The sequence below is a fragment of the Cylas formicarius genome, unplaced genomic scaffold, assembly GCF_029955315.1.
Source record: "Cylas formicarius isolate icCylForm1 unplaced genomic scaffold, icCylForm1.1 PGA_scaffold_12__32_contigs__length_19106922, whole genome shotgun sequence".
NCBI classification, from domain to species: Eukaryota; Metazoa; Arthropoda; class Insecta; order Coleoptera; family Brentidae; genus Cylas; species Cylas formicarius.
The window spans coordinates 6,664,484-6,688,920 of NW_026844225.1; the positions used below are offsets into that span (position 1 = coordinate 6,664,484).

Genomic DNA, 24,437 nt, shown 5'->3' on the forward strand with positions numbered 1-24,437 from the left:
CAACGACGTTGTGACGGCTACTTTTATTTAATGTATATTTATTATTTATATAATTACAATTACACAGTACGTAATAAAACAGAATGTATTCTAATATTTTGACTTTCAATTTCTTTACGACTACTCATTACTAAAATGTTACATCTTCCGTTCACAATTTAAGTTTAGTAGAAATACTCATTTGGCTACAATTTTGTACACTATGTAAATTTTGCCGCTTACATTTACTATTTGAGTGCAGGTAAATAATTGCCTTATTGATTGGTTTGTTTACCACTTCCAACTATATTATTTTATAAAACTTATATTATTTTTATTTTAAAAAATCAAAAATGAAATTGCAACTTTTGCTTTGGACTAAGGTAAGTGTCGTTAAATCTTAATATTTCTACCTAAACAATCTATTTTGCCATGTATACCATTACTTTTATGGGCCTCTGTGTTATATTACACGTCAGTATCGTGGAGTTGATGCGGGCCGCTGGAAAAGGAAGTAAAAGTAACAGATAAATCTTTCGACTCACCTGTACCGATGTAAATGACGTCGTACGTCTTGTCGTTGACCGTTCTAACTTGAGGATCGACAGCGATAGCTGTAAACCTGTAGTTCAAACTGACTCTAATCAAAATCGGTTTGCCGTAAGTCGACGGCACGGCCCGTTCCATAAGAGGATGCGTTTTTATAAAATTTACGTTCGCATCGGGCAAAATGCGACTGTCGATTGCGCATTCTCCTGGACGTGGTTCGGGTACTTTACTGTCCGGTACCGGCAACCAATTAGCGTTGATGCCCTCTTGATGTTTAAATGGCCCTTTGAAAACGTCCTCGATGTCGTCCATGCGGAAGACGCAAATGGCCGATCCTCCTATCGCGTTGTCAGGGGTTGTCAACGCCCCGTATATTATTTTCGAACTCGCATCTCCGTACTGGCCCTCGATTATGCCGCTAGTTGATTCTGGATAAAACAGTACAGTACAGTATTTAATTATTTATTTATTTAATGCCCTTCAACAACATCCACATATTTAATCCTTAATAACAGGCTTAATTCATGAGTAATATACTGAAAACCTATAGGATATACGAGAAAAAGTTTAGTACAAAAGTTTCCTGGACCCTCCTGAAGATTTAAAATATTATAAGTGTCCCCCGCGACATCAACTTTGTTATTTTAAATGGAACACCCTGTATATTTCGACATTTTTCCCATCCAATGACAATGAAAATTTAACCACATGCGCCTCAGCATCTACAGGGTGTCCCAAATAGGTCGTACCGTTTTGGCGAATTCAATTACAAAACCTCAAGATTTTCAAAGGGAACACCCTATATTTTATTAAGATGTCAATTTCAGGACAAAAAAGAGGTAAGTTTGTAATTTATCTTACATATAAATTTTACTTATTTCTTGAAATATTCGAGGTTTAAGAAAACACCTGTATAAATTCTTGTTTAATTTAAAGCTCAATATTAGGTATTTTTTAAATTGCAAAGACATGATACGACGTCTTTGAAAGGTATAATACTCCAGATATACGAATAAAACCTATTGCTAACAATACAGGGTGTCCACTATAACGTTGATATTTTGAAAAAAAATCGACTCTCTACTACACACTTGTAACAGATAAAACTCGAGGATTAATATTTAAAGAAACATTCAATAGTTAATTATCAAGCCTGATTGAAAATACCTAAAAACAAAAATAAATTATTAAAGCTTCTACAGGGTGTCCCAAATAGGTGGTACCGTTTTGGCGAACCCAATTACAAAACCTCAAGATTTTCAAAGAGAACACCCTATATTTTATTAAGATGTCAATTTCAGGACAAAAAAGAGGTAAGTTTGTAATTTATATTTAAATTTTACTTATTTCTTGAAATATTCGAGGTTGAAGAAAACACCTGTATAAATTCTTGTTTAATTTAAAGCTCAATATTAGGTATTTTTTAAATTGCAAAGACGTGATACGACGTCTTTTAAAGATATAATACTCCAGATATACGAATAAAACCTGTTGCTAACAATACAGGGTGTCCACTATAACGTTGATATTTTGAAAAAAAATTGACTCTATACTACACACTTGTAACAGATAAAACTTGAGGATTAATATTTAAAGAAACATTTAATAGTTAATTATCTAGCCTGATTGAAAATACCTAAAAACAAAAATAAATTATTAAAGCTTATAGGCTAACTACACAAGGTAACAAATTTGAATAAATAAACCTATAAAACGAAAAAAACAAAAACAAATAACTAAAAAAAAAATATATGGTGATACTGTAATATATTTTCAATATATTGTCCATCCTCTGCAATATACATTGTATAGCGCGTCACAATGCTTTTCAATTTTTTAACTTCGAAATTTTTTAAACCTCGAATATCTCGAAAAGTAAGTAAAATTTAAATATAAGATAAATTACAAACTTACCTTATTTTTTGTCGTCTGATATCTGAATAAAAATATAGTGTGTTCCGTTTGAAAATCTTGAGATGTTAATTGAATTCGCCAAAATGGCCCAATCTATTTAGGACACCCTGTATAGGCTGAGACGCATCTGGCAAACTGATTGAGTAATGCATCAACTCCTTAGTCTGTGGTTAAATTTTTACGTTGCAATACCTGGGTCAGTAGCGCCACAACACAATTTTATATGGGGCAATCAAAATATGAAAAAAAAATTGAATAGGAATTGCTTATAGGGTGTTGAATTTAGGGGGGGGGGGACACCCTGTATCAACAAAATTATAATATTTTAAATCTTAACTAGAGTCCAAGAAACTTTTGTACAAATGTTTTTTTCATATCTCCTACGGATTTCCAGATCGTATAGTGGAACGTAGACTGCACTCCTTGGTATTTTATTCGCAGAAACTTTTCCTACGATATTTATAAACTTTACAATACCATTCCTCTTTCGGTGAAAGTCCTATCAGCATTACCTTTTGAAAGGAAATTAATACAAGAATTGTTTAGGCAACAAGCAAAATGCAGGTAATTTTCGAGATTAGTTTCGATATTTTCTATTTTTTTCTTTTGTTTATATTATATACCATAGTGTTGTGTGTTACAAAGCTCTAGCTTTGTTTTATTTTGAATCGATACTATATATTCTTGCTATTTTTCCGAATTTATCTTGACCAAACATACACACATGATTGAAAGGCATTTTTAAACAGGACTTTGAAAATGTGGAAAATCAATATGGCGACCATAAGAAAAACAAAAGTTGACTTCGGCCGCACGCAACATAGCAGACCTAAATTTACTTTGAAACCATTTTAAGCATCGCCGTAACCTTTTACAAATATATTGAAAATGTGAACATTTCAACTCCTATAATAAGGACAATATTGTGGATTTTCAAAAATGGACATTCTCTTTTTCCTCCCTCTATCTACGATTTAAAATAAAACACAACTAGATTATTTCTTGACATATGCATACGCTACTTTTCTTCCATTTAAACCACGTAATTTGAAAGTAATAAAAAATTGTTCATTCAAAAAAATGTATGAAGGAAATACTCTACAATCAAAAATTTCTAAATAATCGTGCTCTTAAGTATTATACGATTATTTAGTGAAACAAAGCAGAACAAAATGTATTATTTTTCAATGTACAACTAACCAAAAATATCAGCCCACTTTATGCGCATCCCAGAATTGTAATTTTTTTTTCTGAACAATGGATGACGATTTAAAAATATCCAAAAAGGCAACGAACCGTTTTCGTGCGAATTTGCAAAAAAAATCGACTTACGAATTTCATCGAAATAAAACGGATATTCTCCAGGGACGGAACAATTCAGTCTTGCTTTAGTAAAAGTGGTCCACTTGTTTCTTGATTGATGAGGTCCGCCCTTATCGTGTTTGCAAACCCTCGCCACTCGCGAATATATTATCTGAAAATAAATTAATATTAAAGAACCGTCTGGCAAATAAGCATTTATTCGAGACTTACCTTTCCGCAGTTCATAAATTCTACTGCCGTTTCCCTGAAGAAGAAGTAAATATATTCCCCGTGCGTTACTGAACTGACAAAATTGGGAGCTGTAAAAACATTAAACAATTTAAAAAAATCTCCTTGCAAAAGTAGAAAAAATTACATCAGAAAAAAAAGATAAAATACAAAATGATTTTTTTTTCAAAAGTTCAAACAATAATTTTATTTTGTCAATTTTTAAATCAAGTCGACTATTGATTTTGATTATATTGATATAAATTACTTAATATAATTCAATCTACTTCTCAGACAGTTTTGCAGGAAACCTCTTTATGTGGGATAAATCATCATTTAGGCATTAAAACAGACTAAATTTTATAGTTTTTATTTGTTTAGGTTAATTAAAAAACAGATATTTTTAAGCAAAACAATGGTCGTTTGCAGTTGACAGGTTTTATACTGCGTGAGAGAATTTGATTTCTAGTCAGACGCCTTAAACTCTGGGCCAAGACTAAATCTGATGTCTAATGATATTATTATTCATATTATAATGATTTTACTTTTTCATTACTTTATATCAATTCGCATGGGGGACAAAAAAATCACACTCAAGACAAAAATAGAAAATAAAATTAAAAAAAAATTATAACATAGTTTTTGTGGGGCATTTATTTCAGAAAAAAATAGTTTTAAAAAAACAAAATTATTTTCTTTATTTAGTCTGGTCAGAGGAAAGCGGAATTGTAATAGTTAATTTTACCCCTCAAAAACCCACCACATTTCTTCTTTAAATCCACAAGTACAACTTAAACTTCAACCCTAAGATTAGCTTTTTGTGTGCAATAAATATATTTTCGTTCTTACTAGACCCTCCAGTTCGAAAGTTTGGATTGCGGACTCTTTAAAAATTTTCTCATAACAAATATTGTAGAGAGTATGCTTCTTATACTTTTCTGTAAAAAAACCAGACATACTTAATATTTGGCATGGAAAACCGTGTATGTTTTTGTTATATCTATTATGGATACTCAAATTAACAAATTAACTGATTATTGGAAAATTATTACACAAACCCATATCGATAGTCTAAGGTTTTCCAGACACACGCGTTTGTGATAGTAATTTAATTCTTTGTTGCTTCTGAGCATTGGCGAGCACGTATGTAAAAGTGACGACCTTCGACTACGTAATTATCCGAGAATGGTATCGGATAAACTTCGTATGTTACAAAGTATCAACAATTCGGTAATAAATAGATGCGAGATGAAAAGCAAACCGCCAACGTTGGAGCGAAACACCTGCAAAACTTGGGCGCCCAAGAAGACAACTTCGACCTTGATTTAGATTATTTATATTCACAAGGTGTGTGATATATCGATGGGACATTTTGGTTAGTTGATAGTTCATATTAATGTTCTCTGACTCTAACTTCTGACATTATCTTAACTATCTCAGCTCTATGACTTTCAAATAATATCTCAATTATCAGACTGAGGTGGCTTTTACTTGATGAAAATCCATTCAAGACAAATTTTTCACAATTTTTAATACTTTATGACAGCTGTTTCGGCAACACCGTGCCTTTATCAAGTACAAAATATGACTACATTCGGACACTTGATATATAAAATCCAGGTAGTAATAGAATTTTAATTACAGATATAGAGTTATAAATTTAAATTTAACAATACGTATACGCATTTAAATCCAATTGGTCATTAAGTAATAAATTTTGTTAATCTCAATAGCTTCCAACAAATTCAGTTTTTTGCTTTTTGAATGATTATGTAAAATATCAAAATTATCGTCAAAGTTGTCCATTTCTGAATTTAAATAAATGGCATAGTTAGAATCCGAAGTTGTATTTTTATTTTGTATTTAAGTTGTATATTTAATTTTTATTGATAAGATTATAACTAAAAAGCAGTTTTAAATAACTCTGAACTCTATCTATCCCATATTAAACACCGGAAGCAAAATTTATAAAATAATAAGATATATAAGAGAACCTAGCAAGAAAATTTCGAAACATTTGGTATTAATATTGCTTATAGAACTGAAAACACCATATGACATTTTCTAAAATACATTAAAACTAAATTACGAAAAACTCAAAAATCCGGAGTCTACAAGTTGAAATGTGGATCTTGTCCCAAAATTTATATCGGGGGGACATTTAAAAAACGCATTAACGAACATAAAAGGTTGTATAAAAATACAAGTTCGGATTCTAACTATGCCATTCATTTAAATTCAGAAATAGACAACTTTGACGATAATTTTGATATTTTACATAATCATTCAAAAAGCAAAAAACTAAATTTGTTGGAAGCTATTGAGATTAACAAAATTTATTACTTAATGACAAATTGGATTTAAATGCGCCTCCCTTGTTAAATTTAAATTTATAACCCTATACCTGTAATTAAAAAAATCCATTACTACCTGCTTTTATATATAAGTGTCGGAATATAGTCATATTTTGTATTTGATAAAGGCACGGTGTTAGCGAAACAGCTGTCATAAAGCATTAAAAACTGTGAAATTCTGAACATTTTTTGTTCTAATTTACTTTTTCTCAATCTCAATTTTCATTCCAAGTTCAAGTACAAAATTTAGGCCTATTTTTTGCTAAAAAAAAGAGATTTAAACTCACGCTTGTAGTTCCAACAAAATTATTGTAAACTCAAGACCTGTTATCTGCTCAAACACCTTCTTACCCATCGAGGGAAATTCAAACTATGTGAGACTGGCACACTGCAGTGTGTTATATTGGCGCGCTTTTCATCATGAAGAGAGAAAAATAAAAAAAAATTACAAAACAGCTGCATAAAGTTTAGTTTCATCATGTCTCTGCTTCATATTCAAATTCAAATTGGCTTAAACTGCTTTGGAAATTACGAGGTATAGGGATTTTCTGAGTGTTCCAGAAGATTTGCAAATAGTCTTACTATCCTTGCTACTCCTTACTTTGACAATGGCAATGTTATGAATACATTTTTTTTGTTTCGAAAAATTCGTTTGTAATCTTGTTAGTAACTGCACTAAGTGATTAGATATGGGTAGCTACAAGCTACATCTCGTTGCTCCAATCCGACTTTTTCATATACTGCAAAATAAAGGCATTATTATTATTAATAGAGTAAAATAAAATCATTAATAAATAAATTGGTATACTACGAGCCCTAACAACTATATATTCGGCCATATGTCTAAATAATTTTTAATATAGCTATAATTTCAAAACACTAAAATAGCTTCGCTTCAGATTATTATAAGAACAATTTTTTGTGGAGTGTAAATCAAATATAAATTAATTTATTAAACTAGAACCGACCATAATAACTTTTTATATTAATTAGAATAATTTAACAATTTAATAGGCATAGATATCACAAGGGCCTGACATTCTTCCACAGCGTGTTTTAAAATTAACGTCACTTGGCGACTACCTTGTATAATTACTAAAACGCCAACTTTTATCAAACGACACAACAATATTTTAAATTAAATTAATTAAATTAAAAGCTGTGAGCGACTTTTTAAATTTTACAAAAAAATTCAGTGTTGGGTTTTTTTTGCTATTGAGTGAATTTCGTTTAATGATAACTTTAAAATAATGTTATTTGTCATTGGCCTGAACAATAAAATTATTACTAATAGCAATAACATAATATTTATTTAACTTATTGTAGCTAATACAAAAAAAAGTGACCAAGTTTAACTTGCAACTACTTATATCTCTCAAAATAGTTATTAACAAGATAGTATCACCAAAATAAAAAAAAGAAAAAAAAACACATTTTTCAAAACAAAAATAAATTTACTCATAACATAGCCACTGAGAAAATAAGTAGTGATAAGAAATGTTGGAGGAAAGATGCAAAAAAGTGAAACAAGCAATAAGATCATGACATGGAACCAATGCCGAATTTTATAAATTTTTCTTGCATTGTAACTCAACGATCTCTAAAACACCCTGTATAATGACGCATGCGGTTAATGATGGATAGCCTTCGAGCAAAGATTAGTAACAGCAGGTTCATTAACAATTTATATCGCTAAATAATTTACATAAACAGCTAACGTCATTTTAAATAAATCATAATCGAATTAGAAAAACACGGAAAGCTGAAGTTCGAACTGAAACCGCCTCATTCGGATATTCATATATTCTTTAATGTAAACTTAATAACTTCCTGACTTTTAGGAATCGTCTAACACACACAAGCTTACATGTCAGTGGGTGTAACTACTCTTGATGACCAAGTGTTTGCAATTAATTGTAACTAAGTGGGTTCAGCAACGTGGGAGAGCAAAGATTTCATTTCTTTTGCAATCGTCAACAATTAGGAAATAACTTTACGATGGAATTCTCTAATACATATCGAGATATGAATTCACGCGGTATTGACTAGTTTCACACCGCTGTCGGCACATAGTCAGATGGCCGACCGGTGCATTACATACTCCAATTATTTTGTTATTCCCAGCTAATCTAATCATTATGAGTCATTTATACTTTAATTTTTAAATTATGGCCTACCATAAATAGTTCTTTGACCGCGGCGTTTACATTCTTAAAAGGCAGGTATTGCGAGACAATAGAGCATTTTCACCATATAACCATATAAGAAAAAAGTCACCCCAAGAAACACTGATAGTTTTGCCGAGAAAAAAAAAAAGCCTGGTACCAGTAATTAACTGCAGAGTCATTATGCCATTATTTAACAAAAATAATATTAGAGTTTTTACTTCAGATTTTCACTCTACTTTCCTGTGTTACTTTAACAAACAGTTTCTTTTAAAAACCCGTTCTCAATGTCCCAACAAGAAATCATGAGTTTCCTCGTCAGTAAAGAGTTCTAGCAAACATCTAAAAAAATTAAATAGTTTAATTTATTTTATTAAAAAATTAATAAATTTAACAAAAAAAGGCTACTATGGGCGAAAAATTTTATAGTCAGATAATCAAAATAAAACTGCTTGGTCTATTGTGTCCGAGATAAGTGGAAGGAATAAGCAGCCAAAGAATTTTGAGATTAAGAATAATGTTAATATTATTGGGTTGTTCGGAAAGTCATTTCGTTTTTTTTGGGGAACATGAAAGACAGTTTTCGTATAATGAATAAATATTTTATTAAATTATATATTGGCCATTCTGGTCCAACAAATTTTGCCATCTTTCTGGCAGTAACATAATTCCCCTCTCATAAAAGTTTTGGTCCTTGCTGGCAAAAAACTGGTTCCGGTGGTTTTTGACATCTTCATTTGAGGTAAAGGTTTTGCCATCCAAAAAATTTGCAGGGACTGGAACAAATAGTAGTCGGAAGGCGCCAGATCTGGAGAATATGGTGGATGTTGCAGTACGTCCCATTCAAGCTGTAAAAGTTTTTGGCGAGTGACCAAACTTGTGTGAGGTCTCGCATTATCCTGGCGGAACACTACACCCTTCCTGTTGATTAATTCGGGCCTCTTCTCTTTAAGTGTATCATTCAATTTGTCCAGTTGATGACAATAGACTTCTGAATTAATCGTTGTATTGCCCGGCAAAAGCTCAAAAAAAAACGATTCCTTTGACATCCCACCAAACGGAGAGCATCACCTTTTTTTGGTGAATGTTGACTTTTGACACGCTTTGAGCCGGTTCATCTTTTCCGCTCCGTGACCTCTTGCGTTTAACATTGTTGTATACAACCCATTTTTCGTCCCCAGTAATAATCCGATTCAAAAATGGATCATTTTCTTGACGTTTGAGGAGCGAATCACACACGTCAACGCGACGACACAAATTTCGCTCCGTAAGGACATGGGGCACCCACACATCGAGCTTCGAGGTTAAGCCCATGCCTTTCAAATGGCCATAAACAGTCGAATTCGACAAATTTAATCTCTCACCGATCTCTCGTGTGGTTATTCGCCGATTTGCATCAACTAATGCCTTTATCGCATCTTTGTCAGCTTCGACCGGCCTTCCAGACCGTGGTGCATCTTCGACATCAAAATTGCCTGATCGAAATTTTGCAAACCAGTTCTGGCACTGGCGTACTGTTAACACGCCTTCTCCATACACATCCGTTAATTTTTTTCTCGCTTGGACAGCATTTTTACCTTTTCTGTAGTAAAAAAGTAAAATATGACGAAAATGCTGCTTATTGCTCTCCATATTTAAAAGGGCACCAACCAAAAACTACTGCGTAGAATTAATAGAACTTTTTCACACACAAGCCTTGCAATATCAGCTCTCAAGACATATAATGGTTATGCGGCTTAAGTGTGAAGTTGGTTTCGAAAAAACGTAATTAAGTCCTCTGACGGGAAAAAACGAAATGACTTTCCGAACAACCTTATATTAAGGAACCGGTAGCATTAGTCAATTTTATGAATAACTTTTTTATAGAAGCTCCTAATAAAATAGTTGACAAAATTAAGAAATCATCTAAAATGCACAAAAATGTATTTCTTTATGTAATTGGACGCACCACCTATTCTATTTTTTTTTTGGTCACATCCAGGAAAATTTTTTCCATATCCATTTAGAAACTTTATTATTACCACTACTAAAGGATATAAAACCGTAGAAATCGCTAATTTATATGTAAAGGAAAGATCTTATATATGACTTCAAACGTTCAAAAGGGGGACATACATTTGTACAATATTTTCCAGTAAATCCAAAATAGTAAAAAAAAAAATTGGATTTGTATTACCATTTTTGTTAAGTCCATAATATGTAGATTACATCGCAGAAAACATACACTGGAAATACTATTTTGATTACGCTTTATTTTTTGAAAATATTTACTGGTTCGTGCATGCACCACTGGTTTTATCTGTGAAACAAAACTTTCTTAGTATTAGTTTGTGCCTTGTGCAGTGAAAGTTACAGTTCGTAAGATATGGCATTTCAGAGGTATTTGACTCAAAAGGAATTAGAGGCGGCTATGGAGGAGATCATCATGGATGAGGCCAATAACAACGAAAGTCATAAGTATTATTTGGAATTACGTATTCTTACGTATTGTAGCACTCCATTCCTCGTAAATTTATGCTAAAAATAACGTGAAAAAATATTTACAGAACATATTGACGCGGTCTATATTCAACCCGACATGGATACCTTGACTGACGAAGAAGATATGAACGATAACATAAATCTACAAGAGTTTGGGGAACCAACTGATGTAGTTGGAACTTTCGAGTTACATACACATCCACACAGCTATCCTTCAACATCCCTGTAATACATCAAGTACTGAACCTGAATAGGACTCATCAGATAATGAAACCGTGGAATTCAAAAGAAAACGTATGCTTTCTGCAAACGAGAGGCTTTCTTCTACTGTCAAATGGAAGTAAGGTGAGATTGAGTACACTCACACCTATATCCGATGAATTTAGATCATCTGAGGAACTAAAACATAGGCTTTCTGGAAAAGCTCCGCTTGAAATATGTTGAAAATGTTTTTTGATGACGAAGTGATTGATTTGATTTTAAATCTTACATTGCTTTGCGACTTCTAAAAACTGATAAAAGAATTACTCAAAGAAATCTTGCACCTGCCATAGATGAAGTGCGTTATGATAATCACCTCACCTCACCTCATGATTGTTCATGCTAATAAAGCCCGAAGGAGATGTAGCCACACAATTTACGTTTGTAATAAGTGTAATGTGCATTTACATACTGTAAAATATCACCAAAAATGAAACAGGGTGTTACCAGTGGTGCGCTCACGCACCATAAAATATTATGCGCTTTTTTTGTATCAAATCAGGTTCTATTTGGAAAACAATCTACTTTTAGTTGCTTTTGTATATTTATGTATAAATTATATGTTACATCTATGTGCCCCAAAACATTATTTAATGTTTTTTCCCAGTGGTTCGTTTACGCACCAGTATTTTTTTTATGTTTCGAGTTTTTATTTTTTTTTGACACATGTAATGTCTTCTAAGTGCAACAAAATAAATAATTTTAGAGCAATAATGCATTTTTTATTGTGTTTTTTATGCTTGGGATAATATGGGTTAATAAAAAATAAAATAAAAAACAAAATTTCTTATAACCCTGATAGTGTGCGTTTTGTAATATTTAAAAAGTGTGCCGACTATATCCTGAGTCCATTGACCTTCCTGATAAATGCATCATTAACAGAGGGAGTTTTTCCTACAGCCCTGAAAGTTTCGCGTGTGGCTCCCATAAAGAGCGAGAGGTAGAAAATCATCGTCAAATAGAAATCACATCATGCTTTGCTAAAATATTTGAATACGCCATGCTTGACCGCTTGACCGATTATTTAAGTAAAAATATTTTTTTTTTCCGAAAGTCATCACGGTTTCAGAATAGGTAGATCAACCCAAACAGCGATCCATTCATTTTTGGAGCATGCTATCAACTATATTGAGTCTGGAGAGCACCCTGTTGGGATATTTTGTGATCTTAGCAATACGGAATTCGTGGAATAGCTCTGAACTGGCTCAGATCGTTCTTAACAAATAGTAGGCAGTATGTTGAAATAGGGCAAGAGAGGGCAACTTCTTTCAAATTAAAAAATCTCAAGTCCATTCTTTAGATAGAGGCGTACCGCAAGGTACAGTGCTTGGCACTGTTTTATTTAATCTTTTTATCAATGAACTTTCTGCTCACCTACCTAGTTTGGGTCTATCAGAGTTCGCTGACGACTGTTCAAGTTTAGTTTTCTCACACTGTTATCAAACTCTTCAAGACAGAATTAATTCAGCAGATCTTTCTGTGAATGTCTGGTCGGGCCGGGAGGCCGTTGAAATAAAAAACCACGCTAAATTTTTAGGACTAGAGCTCGACGAAACCCTATCTTGCGAAACTCAATGCCAATTTCTTTCTTCAAAGTTGTATAGTTATTGTTTCCTAATAAAAAATTTAAAAACTGTTTTGACTGGAAACTGCATGATAAATTTCTACTATGCTCACATCTATTCGAGATTACTCTATGGTATTCCCTCTTGGAGAAATTCAAGTCATGCGATATCTGTTTTCAAATCCCAAAAAAAAGTCCTAAGGTGTATTTCTGGAACCTCGCCGGAGAGTTCGTGCAGGCCCCTCTTCCGGGAGTTTAAAATACTTCCTTTAGCCTGTATATAAATATTAGAAGTCTGTTTATGGGTATATAAAAATAAAAATACCTTACAAAAAAAACGGAGATTTCCACGACTATAATACACGTAACAAAGACTGTTTCTCCATAAAAAAAATAGACTAGAATTTTCAAAAAAAATATTTTACGAACACCGGTATTGGAGTCTACAATAGACTGACCCCAGAGCTAAAGAGCAGTAGTAATGTAAACATTTTTAAATCAAAACTAAAGTTTTTCCTCCTAGAAAACTGTTTTTATAATTTAAACGAATATTTTACCTATTAATGTTTGTCAACACTGTATTGTTGTGCTCTGTCATATATTTTAATTATACAAATTTTTAATGTAATTTTCTACCTCATTTGCATGATCTATATTGACCTACTTGGCGAAATCCATAATACACTGATTGTATTCTAAATATGTTGGATAATAAAAATATTATTATTATTAATATTATCATTGTTATTATTATTATTATTATTATCACCAAATTGCATTGCCTCAGAATGCTCCTTTCTTTCTTCTGTCATATGTAAAGCTTTTCTTTGCCATCTCTCGCACATAGATCCATTTCTGATCGTTCTTCGTCATTTGCTAGCGTTCTGAGCCTTATGTCAAGTACTATACGCTCTATACGCTTATATTATTGGGCCACAATAGAGAATTTAAGAGCTGGGGTGCTTTCTTTCCTTGCTGTATTCCATTTTTAATACTTCACATTTTCTTTTCATTCCTCTTATTTGTAAATCGGGATGCTTTCGTTTAGAGTGCGTTTTTTCATAATTACTACATATTTATTTGATTAGTTAAGATAATCATTAATAATATTACCTGGTTTATAAATATCAGCACATAAATTCAATGCATGCAAAGCTCGTAAATGATTAGCTTTTTATTAAAAATTTTTATATTTATTGATCATAAATCTTAGTTCTATTTTCGAATTTGAAATGGTAATAACAATTATTATCGTAAACCTAATTATCTAATACATTTTTAATTTTAAACGCTACCTTGTGTTTCGATAACCATTGCATTAGTGTCTCACCTACCGGATAACCGACATGCTTAATTGTCCATGTTCGAACAGAACAATCCAACTTTCATTTCACTTAGACTGTTACAGTTACTAAAATAAATGCACTTAATCGATTTACAAATAAAATCAATCTAGAACGCACAAATATGCAATATCTAGGACGATTGAAAAATGATTCAGTAACAGTTTATTGCGCCAAATTATAAGATTTGCGAAATTCCATAGAAAGTATTTATTAAATATAGCAAAACTAACCAAAATAACCACCACAGAGTTAAGAAAAATAAACAACTTTTACTTTTTTGTCTTTTAGGAACACCTTGTATGTTTTTTTACTTAGGAAAATCTTCTTTAATGCATCATTTCAAATGCTCAATGTTTAAAAGGCCATCGATTATTATCATTATTGCTATTATTATTATTATTATTATTATTATTATTATTATTATTATTATTATTACTATTATTATTATTATTCTAAAATATAACTAACCAAACTCATCAGATGGGTGTCAAAATATAAATTTATCTAAATAAATATATCTATTTTTTTTGTAAATATTACCAACTTTTTCTTCATAATTTCTCTAGCAGAAACAAATATCACCTGCGGCAATATTTCCGACCGATAAATACATATCAATCATCTTAATTATTCTTAAGCAGTTTATGGGAATTATGCAAAGCATTATGTATTAATAATAAAAATGTTAATAAACTCCATTAAAAGGCCAATTTAAAAAGAGAAAACACGACTATACCGAAACAGCACTTAATAGAGCCAAAGTAAAAGTAGTTTGGGAACTTTAATTTTAATCAATGAGAAATTTTCAACTTCATTATGAAAATTACAGATGACAAGTATAATTGGAAAATCGACAAATGAATTAAAAGTTTCATAATAAGTCTAATTAAAAATAATTATATTTTCAACTCAATCTAATGAGCGTAGTTTTTAACCCATAAGAATACAAAAAGTTCATTATACAGGGTGACTTATGTTGACTATTCTGTTAAAAGTGCTGGTGAACTAGCATAACAAAAAAATAATCTCTGAAATCATACCGGGCTACACAATCAAATTAAAAAAAAATCAAATTTTGTGTGTAGGTACACTTTAGATTACAAACACTGTAGCAGACTCATTTATTTAATGATTTGTTAATGCTCCAGAATATGAAGCTAGGACTAGCCGACGCGAAGCACCCTGTATATATCCCGTCCCTCCCTTCATACGTTCCAGGGTTATTTATAGCATAAACAAACATTTTTTTTGTGCCAATAGTTTTAAACAAGCTTTTTTTGTTGACCTACGCGGATACTTTATAACTTTTGTTTACACCATTTTACTATTTCACAATCGTATTTCATATTTGATTTATCTTTGTTTGGTCGAACTATTTCGAATGGTTTTTCGCCTAACGTGTTAATGGACGCAATCTGTTCGTATAAATGCGATTAAGTGAATAAAAGATTAAAGCAGTTTAAAATTAGATACGGTTTTACTACAAAACCCGTAGCTTTTATTTTAACATCCACTAATATTAGCACTATGCAGAAAATTTAAGTGTTTATGTAGAAAGTATGTTTTTTGTTTCGTACTGTTCAAAATATAATATATATAAAATATAGATTGAAAAATATTTAGAAAAAATTGCATAATTTATTTTATTTTTGGATATTGTTATATTTTGATTGACAACTCAAATATTGCACAGGCTTTTCATTATATCTACGGAATAATAATTTAAAAGAAAAAGGTTAAACACAAAAGTTCCGACACACCTCAAAAATTTTCTGTAAAAAAAAATTAAAATAAAATAATAAACAACCCTTCAACAACATTACATTTTTCTACATTCTGGACCAAAAATTCTTAAAATACATAGAATCACGGAACTTTTATTTGTATTTTTTCTTTCACTGCCGGGTGACCCTATAGATTATTATATTATTGTATTAAACGCTGCAATTAAATAAATAAATACATAAATAAACAAACCAATCCAAATCAAATCCAAAACTATTATTATGTATTAAAATTGGGGCTGGTATGTGATTTACCTGCCCTTTGCTATCTACATAATATTTTTTGATGTTAGTGTTGGTTTGGTTAAGCGGCCTACCCATACGTTGCTGCCCACTGATTTTTGAAGGATGTCAGCTAGGCCAAAACTAACCAAAACCAATCAAGCCTGAATGAATGAATAAATGAATGAGGCGTATATTAGCAAATGTTGCAAATATTATATATTAAAGCTACAATACTAAATACGACTATGATGTTTTTCCTCCACAATATTGATAATTGTCTTTCATATATTTAATTATATATTTTTTTGATACCCTTAGACTTGAAACCTTTAAAGGATAACGAAATCATGTTTTATATAATATAACTTTTAGAGAATATCTTTATCTCTATCAATGACATACAAAGTTATTCATGAATTATTATTATTCAGTGCATCGCCAATAATCACCCCAGGTATTTACCTTCCTGTCTAATTTATCATGACTTTTTAACTGAAATTTGTAATTGCCTTTTTTAATCTATTTTTAAATTACATATAATTCAGAATCGCGTTATTGACAAAACAGTACCATCAGTGAACAAATTAATCATTAAATAATCCTTATCGGGAATATAAAAGTAAAACAGCCTAACACAGTACTTTGAGGTACCCCAAATTTAACCTGATTTATATCTGAATATATATTATCAACTTTTAATTGCTGATATCTAACGGTTACATAACTAATGAACCATTTATTTATATAATCTCTTCACTAGTATTTCTCTATCGATTGTTGCAAACGCTCTTTTGAAGCTTCAAAATATAGTATAGAAATACTAGTCTCGGATAGATAAAGTAATGCATATATTTCTGCTTCGGCTTAGCTTCTTAATAAAATGCGTTATTCGTCACTGATCTTTAACAATGGTAGAAATTTATTTTTGCCATAATTATTAATGTATCTCAGAAAAAGCCCAGTTGTAAAAGTATGTCTTAACCACCTTTATTTGTTAAAAATTATCACAAAATCATTGCTCAGTAAATAACATGTTATTTACACTTTTTGCATGTATTTTTTTACAAATTATACAAATATATACGTTTTTGTTTAAAAATCTTGAAATCCTTCAACGAAACATTTCATTCATCAAAAAAAAACTTAAGATATTGGAAATTTGTTATTGTTATCTTATTGTATTTTGTTTTTTCAGTGTAAACAAGAATGAAAAATGAAGCCATGAAGTAATGTAAAATGGTCAAAACAATTGGGTGATTTATCATATCAAACGCTTTACTGAAGATCAAAATTATTAATGCGGCTACCTTTTCATCGTCTGTTGCCCTCCAAATGGTAATATCTAACATGGCGCTCTCACAACTATGATCAGGTCTAAAACCTAATTTTCCGGTGCAATATGGTTTAAATTTAGTTTAAGTTTACCGTTTGTTTGTCCGTAATCCTTTCCAGTGCTTTTGATAAAACGCGTTAATTAAATTAAAGACTACCTCATAGTTCACAGTGAATATAAATTTATTTATTATTACGGGTGTACCAATCGCACTTGAGCTTAACCGAGATTGAAAAACACGCCTTAAAACTACCTAAACGCATCGAAGAAAGACAACGAATAAAACAATAAATTACCATTCAGATGTTTCAGATCCGATAACTCCGTACGAAGAGGTTCCCTATAAATAAGAGGATCCCCCCCGGAAAAATCAGCAACGGTGGCTGAAAATAAGTGACCGTTACTGTAGATGGCGGTGCTGTTGTGATCAGGATCGTACGGGCACACGCCGATTCCCTCGGACTCCTTTTCCATCATATAGTTGCCGTTCTGAAAACAAAAGAAAAATATTTTTCCAACTCTACGAAGAACACTAATTACGCCCGTGTTTTCGCAGAGACTATTATTTGGCTTTATTGTGCTCGCAATAGACAAGATGCCTATTGTTTCGCTTTTTAAGCGTAATAACCCTATACAGTGCCCAAGGACAAAGACTTACGGCTGTTCCCAGCGGCATTTTTAACGGATACCTTACGCTAGGCCACACCTCAGAGGGGACTTTCGTTTACTAAACTTCTAAGGTCACCTATAAAGGCTCTAAGCTGGAGGATGTTGCCAACAGTCAATGCTACTTCCTTGGCTTTTTTGGACGTTAAGCAAAGAAGACGTAAAGGTTACAATGCCCGTAAAATCGCAAGACCCAAATAAAATAAAAGAAACATGGACAGAGAAATTTTCTTGAGAACCTACTTTAAAGTGATCATGATTGTACACGGAAATTTTTTTTGTCGTTAATTCATGAAATCATTATTGTTTGAAATTTTTTCGCAGTTTCCTCAAGGAACATTTATCTTCATTTTTTAGTTTATTTATTTATTTTATGTCTATGTTTAAAACATTTTCGTTGTAAATGTCTGCTGTTTTAATCCCTGTATATTTCGTTAACAGAACACGCTTTGACAAATACGAAAAACAAAAACAAATACAACAAATACAAACAACTTGCCTAGGTGGGGCAACCATGAAGTTACCATAGAGAAGAGTTTGATAGTTTCGCTAGTGTGGGGGTTAGTTTTGGTTTTTTGGTAATAGTATTACAGCAGCCTTTGTAAGTTTCACTAAAAAATTAATTCGATAGACATAAGCGTCTCTATGAGATGAGCATATTTTTGATTGGAGTACAACAAATCGTAAAATTTACCATTCCAATGTTTACTGTTTTAGAAACATGATATGTGAAATGATTGAATCATCAACATCTCACTCGCTCCTTCCTTCAGCAACTGGTATAAAAGTAATGAAGTTGAAAATAGCGGCACAACAGTGGGGCGCTACGCTGCTAACTTGAAATACATTTTAAGTACTAAAGACGCCATACAAAGCGTTAAACTTATTTAATATGCACCGTATTATTTTAAATCGCTTTGCCTGCATATTAAAGCCACGGCAAGGTTTTCAAAACAGGCACCCAAGTCCGTTACTTGTTCTCAAACAACTCCGGCATATAAATGGCTATCGTACGCAAGCCCAACTAAAATGGCGCCAAATATCTCAAAACATAGCGTGCAAGGCCAGAGCTGAAACTAATTTCTCTTTCGTTTAACACTCAGCGTCCTAGAAAATATCGCATTTCTATGGAATTTCGATAGAACAAAAAAAATGAACATTTTTTTTCCCACGGCTCTCTCTAGGGGGAAATGCGTCCCTAAAGGACGCCTCTGGAAATTATTAAAGATTAACTATGTTAAGTTCGCAACCATTTGTATTTGCTTCTTTTCTGTATCAAAAACAGTTCATTTTATATATTTTTTTAGGTCTTTATTATACAGAGTGTTAAAAAAATATGCGTTAGGTTGTACACCCACGGAGAACTAAATAAGCGATTAGATTTTTATGTATGTGTATTAAATTGAAATCTCATATTATTTTTGAGTATTCCACCGAAAACTTAAGTGAAACACATTTCAACCGATATTCCACTAGAAAACATAGGAAACAAAACACGAATTTGAGTAGATGGGGGTCGGAAAATATTTAAGATGTTTAAAGAACGCAAAATTTCTATAATTTCAGGCAAAAAGAATGGAATTCCTCACTTTAAGTTGTATATTAATGAAATGAAAAAAAAAAGATGTAATAAAATAATAAATATCTCCTTGGGTCATATTTTGTTGCCAATATATGACATTGACATTATTAATATAAATATTTTTTTTTGTTTGTAAACATGTATGTTTGTTGTTATAATGTAATGTTTTTACCGCTAGTAAATGGAATAACCATTAAAAAAAAACTAACCAAATCTTAATACATATTATGTTTGTTTGCTTTCGGAAATATTTAATTTTCTAATAATAAATCTATGGCTTTGCCCAATATTTAACATTTGTTGTTTATGGCAATGTTTTTTTTTTATCATTATACAATGAAAGTTTATTTTATTTCTTTTTGGAAATAAATTAAAAAAAGTTGTGACTAGCTTGTTGTTTTCCATAGACATGTTGTATTTGCTAATAACAAGTTAACGATATTCTTATTGAAACTAAGCTATATTAATATTTATTAAATGAGATCAATGGTCATGTTATAGTTAACAACAATTTAATGAGTGTATCGGTTTAGGATAATCTACCGTGGGCTAAAATTAAATTAGTTAATTCCTTTTCCGCTTGGAGTATAGCCTAGCTAGCTAGAATCATAAGCATGTTTGTCAAATTTAAGTACAATATGCAGTATGAAAATATAGAGACATTCTATATAATGCCTAGTAATTGCGTTACATGCGGTATTTCAAATTTTACCGGTAACATATACATTTCTGAAATACTATAGACGTTTCTTTAAACACACACCTAAATGGGGGAAACGATTTTTTGAACCACGACCGTAACGGAGGAGTTTAAAAAACTTTTAATGGTAAAATACGTGTCATGTACTAGTAAACCGTGAATTTTTTCATTTTAATTACATTGTTGTACGCACGAGTGACCGCACGGCATTCATTTTTCAAATAATGTCCTCCGTTACATTAATACAGGGTCATATACATGGAACCATAGGCGTTGTGCCCGCCCTTTTTATTATTACGGGTACCTCCTATGGTACTGGCTGCTCCCGTCATTTATTAGGTCTTTATTTAGATAATGCAATGGTCTACGATATTTCACGGTACACTACTTATCGGCTAGACTTTAATGTCGGTATTTACACACGAGTTCAGATAAATTTACGTGCTTACATAATATGTCCCAAATCTCGCAAATATTCAGCTTATAATAACAATTTATTATTATTAAAAAATTAAAAAATCGAAACAGTAATGCGAGACGAAATAAAAACAATCAAAAATTCTACACAGTGCATTAATGCCAAGTGTAAATTTTTTAGAGTTGAACACTGAAACATTGAAACTAAATACAAATAAATATTCATAATAACGAAAAAACTTTGTTGTTGCCTCAGAAAAATATCACTTGTTTTTAAAATTGATAGTGAATCAAATGTTCCGAATGTGTTAAATATTCATTCTGATATTAATCAAATAAATATTACTTATTATTCATGTTTCAAAGTTGACGCACATATTTGGAAATTATCAAATTTCTATTGGCCTTTTAAGATATTAAATATAAGTCTACATTGTTCAATTGTTCTTTAATAGTTTCTTCTGTAGCAATTGCATTATATTAAAATTTATTTTATATTATATTATATTCCCCTATATAAATATTAAATAGATAAAATGATACATTCAGACCATTCACGTATTTCTTTACCAATTTAAATCCATATAATTCGGTTTGATCAATATTGATGTTTAACCCTATTATCTTATAAGCAAAAAATATACTTTCCATTGATCTTGTCCAAGTCATTTTATTTTCATATTGTGAGGAAAGTCAACACTTATATTGTTTACTTTAACATGTCGGCAGCTATCTTTAAGACAAGCATTTACAAGTTTGAGGATTAAATCCCCCTCTTATTTCCATTTCTACTAATTTTTTAAAGAGTATGTTAATATTAACATTATCAGAAGCTTTTTTAAATCACCATAGCCAGATAGCTCAGGTACTCTAAAAACTGCACCGTAGCATATTGAAAATTATATTAAAACAACACAAATAAAAAAACTAAGAAGAACTAAAAACAAAAATAAACAATACAAAAAATGGCACATAAAAATTGCCCTAATTATGCAAAAGCACATTTAAATAAATACCATGATAAAAATCAAAGGTAAAAAAGCTTTTTCCCCATAATCGTCTTGCATAAAACGTGTAGCTGGATGCATATTAATATGAACAATGCGGAATTATTGCAAAATAAAGATTTGCACTTCAGAAAAAGCAGAAAGAAAAATAAATAAACAAACGGCCAGGTGTTTCACTGCGACGTGCGGCAACCAAGGTCGATAGCAAATTAATTGGGAAATTTTCCGAACATTTCGTGAAAATTCAGTCAATGCGAAGCTAATAGATCGACTTTCGACGTAGTAATATATTTTTAACGATTTTAGCCGGTCGTTAAATGGATAGTTTGTTTTATTAAAATTTCATTCGAATACTCTTCCTATAACGATCACGTAATATAAAATACTGGCGTTTGCGATATTTTAGTTCAATTTGCTATCGGATTGATACGTAGGGGCAAGTCAACAGACAAATTGCAGTCCCGCAAAGTGGGCATACCTATTTACATTGTTATAATACGTTGTTAAAAATCACTGCTCGCTTTTTTACGACTAGGCGACCCAGTTTCGCTACATTATTTATTTAATATGTTAATCGTTCTAATAGACCTGATAGCTTATCGTCAAAAAATACAATACCGACCACCTACACGTACTGTGGGAGCAGATGTCTCTATATTATGGTAACCTATATTGTGTGTATGTCTTAAGAACAAAGGCAGCGACCATTTATTGACATTTATTAGTTATTTAACGGATAAATCTCATACCATAGGCTGAAGTGGGCGGCTTTTAGTCGTATTTCAAAATTATGTACGAGATTTTTCTGCCATATTCCCAACCAATTTTCTTTTTTTGGGAATGTATTTAATTTTTATTGATTTTTCAGAAAACGCATGATCTCAAGTAGTAAGAGCTAATAGTGTAACTTCTTCAATCATAAACGTTAATAAAGGTGCATTTTAGGACCACCGTTTCACAAAATTTCCGCATATTGATAGGGAGAGAGATAAAAAAAATAAGTTTTATAATTGGACGAGAAACTTATGAATGGCAATGGGCAAAGATTTGAGATTTCAACGCATATTTCTAAATATTCAAAATAACAAATTTGCTTTTGTTTCAGTTAAGTTCCGGGGATGCAGTATTGGTCAAATAAGAAAAATTGAATATTTCGTCATTCTGCAGTTCTGTGTGCAAAAATACTCAGTATAAAATCTCCTCCGTACTTCCTTAATAAAATAAGCTATCAGACGTTCACAATCTAATATGAGATTTAAAAGCTCCTTTTCCTAGAGTATTGTTTCATATTTAAATAATTTACCAAATGAAATTTAAAAAAATAAGCGACTTCAACCGTTTTAAAAGTAAACTTTTTAAGAAACTACTGGATGAACAAATTTTGAAAAATTCTAAGTAACTGTAAGTAATTATTATTACTTTGTGTTTGATTCTCGCGAAAAAACTATTTATTTTTATATATAAATTATGTTATAAATTTATTTTATTTTCCTCGGGTAAGATAGATAGAGATTATTATATCAACTGTGGAACTAAATGGAGAATTTAATAAAGGAAACGATGATGAAACTTTAGCCCCCCATATAACTTTTACTTCTTATTAATTTCTATTGAAGAAGTTACTTTTAAGAAAAATATGTATGCTTTATAACTTCAAGGTATACATACATAAGTGTTAGCATTACAAAACCTACCTAAATATATGACACACATTGCTCCATCTTCTATATCGTATACTTTATTTTGTCTTTGTGTATTTTGATTTTACTCAAAAATTGACAGGATGCTTTTATTATAAAAAAATATTATTAAATATCTATAATAGTTGTATATTTATTTGAAGTGTTTTTAGTCGTTTCCCAAATATCAAGATAAAGTTTAGGAATAAACTATAAATGCCCTCATTTTGAGCATTTCAAAACGTATTTTTTTTTTGCAATTTAAATGCACAACACTTTATTTTTTTAAAAATGTATCTTGGTCTGCAGTAATATCACTTGAAATGCACTTTCTTTATTTATGTAGATACTTACGTCATTTTGAAAAAATGCTTTCCATAAAAGCTACTACTATATTTAATTTTTTACTAATTTTCCTAAGCGTGTGATATCTTAAAAAAAAATCATTAAACTGGACTATACGTTTCACAATATGCTTTAGATAGCAGGTGCTAGTAGTCGTAGAATATTAAATTAGACCTCTTAATTTATTTATTTAGTTTTTTTAAGAACGCTACAAAACTTAAAAATCCTAAAGTAGTCAACACCAAAGGTTATCCAGATAAATTTTCAGAAACGCTGTACTAATGGGAAAGAAGAATGGGAAAAAATGGTTTTTACAGTTATTTTGATTTTCACCTTTTGGTTATTATCTCAAGTCATCTTTATTGCGTATTATTTTAAAGTTGTTTAACAGAATATTCGTTCATTTTGTTGTAACGTGTTTAACAAAATAAAAAATAAATAAATAAAAATATTGACAACAGTAAAAAACGTAAAAAATATGTCAATATATTTCTGATACTGATTTTGGAAATGCCCTATTCCACCTGAACCAAGAAAATGCTTTATCGAAATAATA

General features: G+C 31.1%; 1 protein-coding gene across 1 annotated transcript in view; it reads right to left on the reverse strand.

The window, feature by feature from the left end:
- Positions 1 to 24,437, reverse strand: part of LOC132695604 (semaphorin-1A-like) — a 117,507-nt gene that overhangs the window by 7,618 nt on the left and 85,452 nt on the right. Inside the window, exons 3-6 of the mRNA XM_060659955.1 lie at positions 17,782 to 17,974; positions 3,976 to 4,064; positions 3,775 to 3,916; positions 525 to 956 (exon numbers count right to left, since the gene is read on the reverse strand). Coding sequence (XP_060515938.1) covers positions 525 to 956; positions 3,775 to 3,916; positions 3,976 to 4,064; positions 17,782 to 17,974 — 856 coding nt within the window. The remainder of the gene's footprint in view (positions 1 to 524; positions 957 to 3,774; positions 3,917 to 3,975; positions 4,065 to 17,781; positions 17,975 to 24,437) is intronic.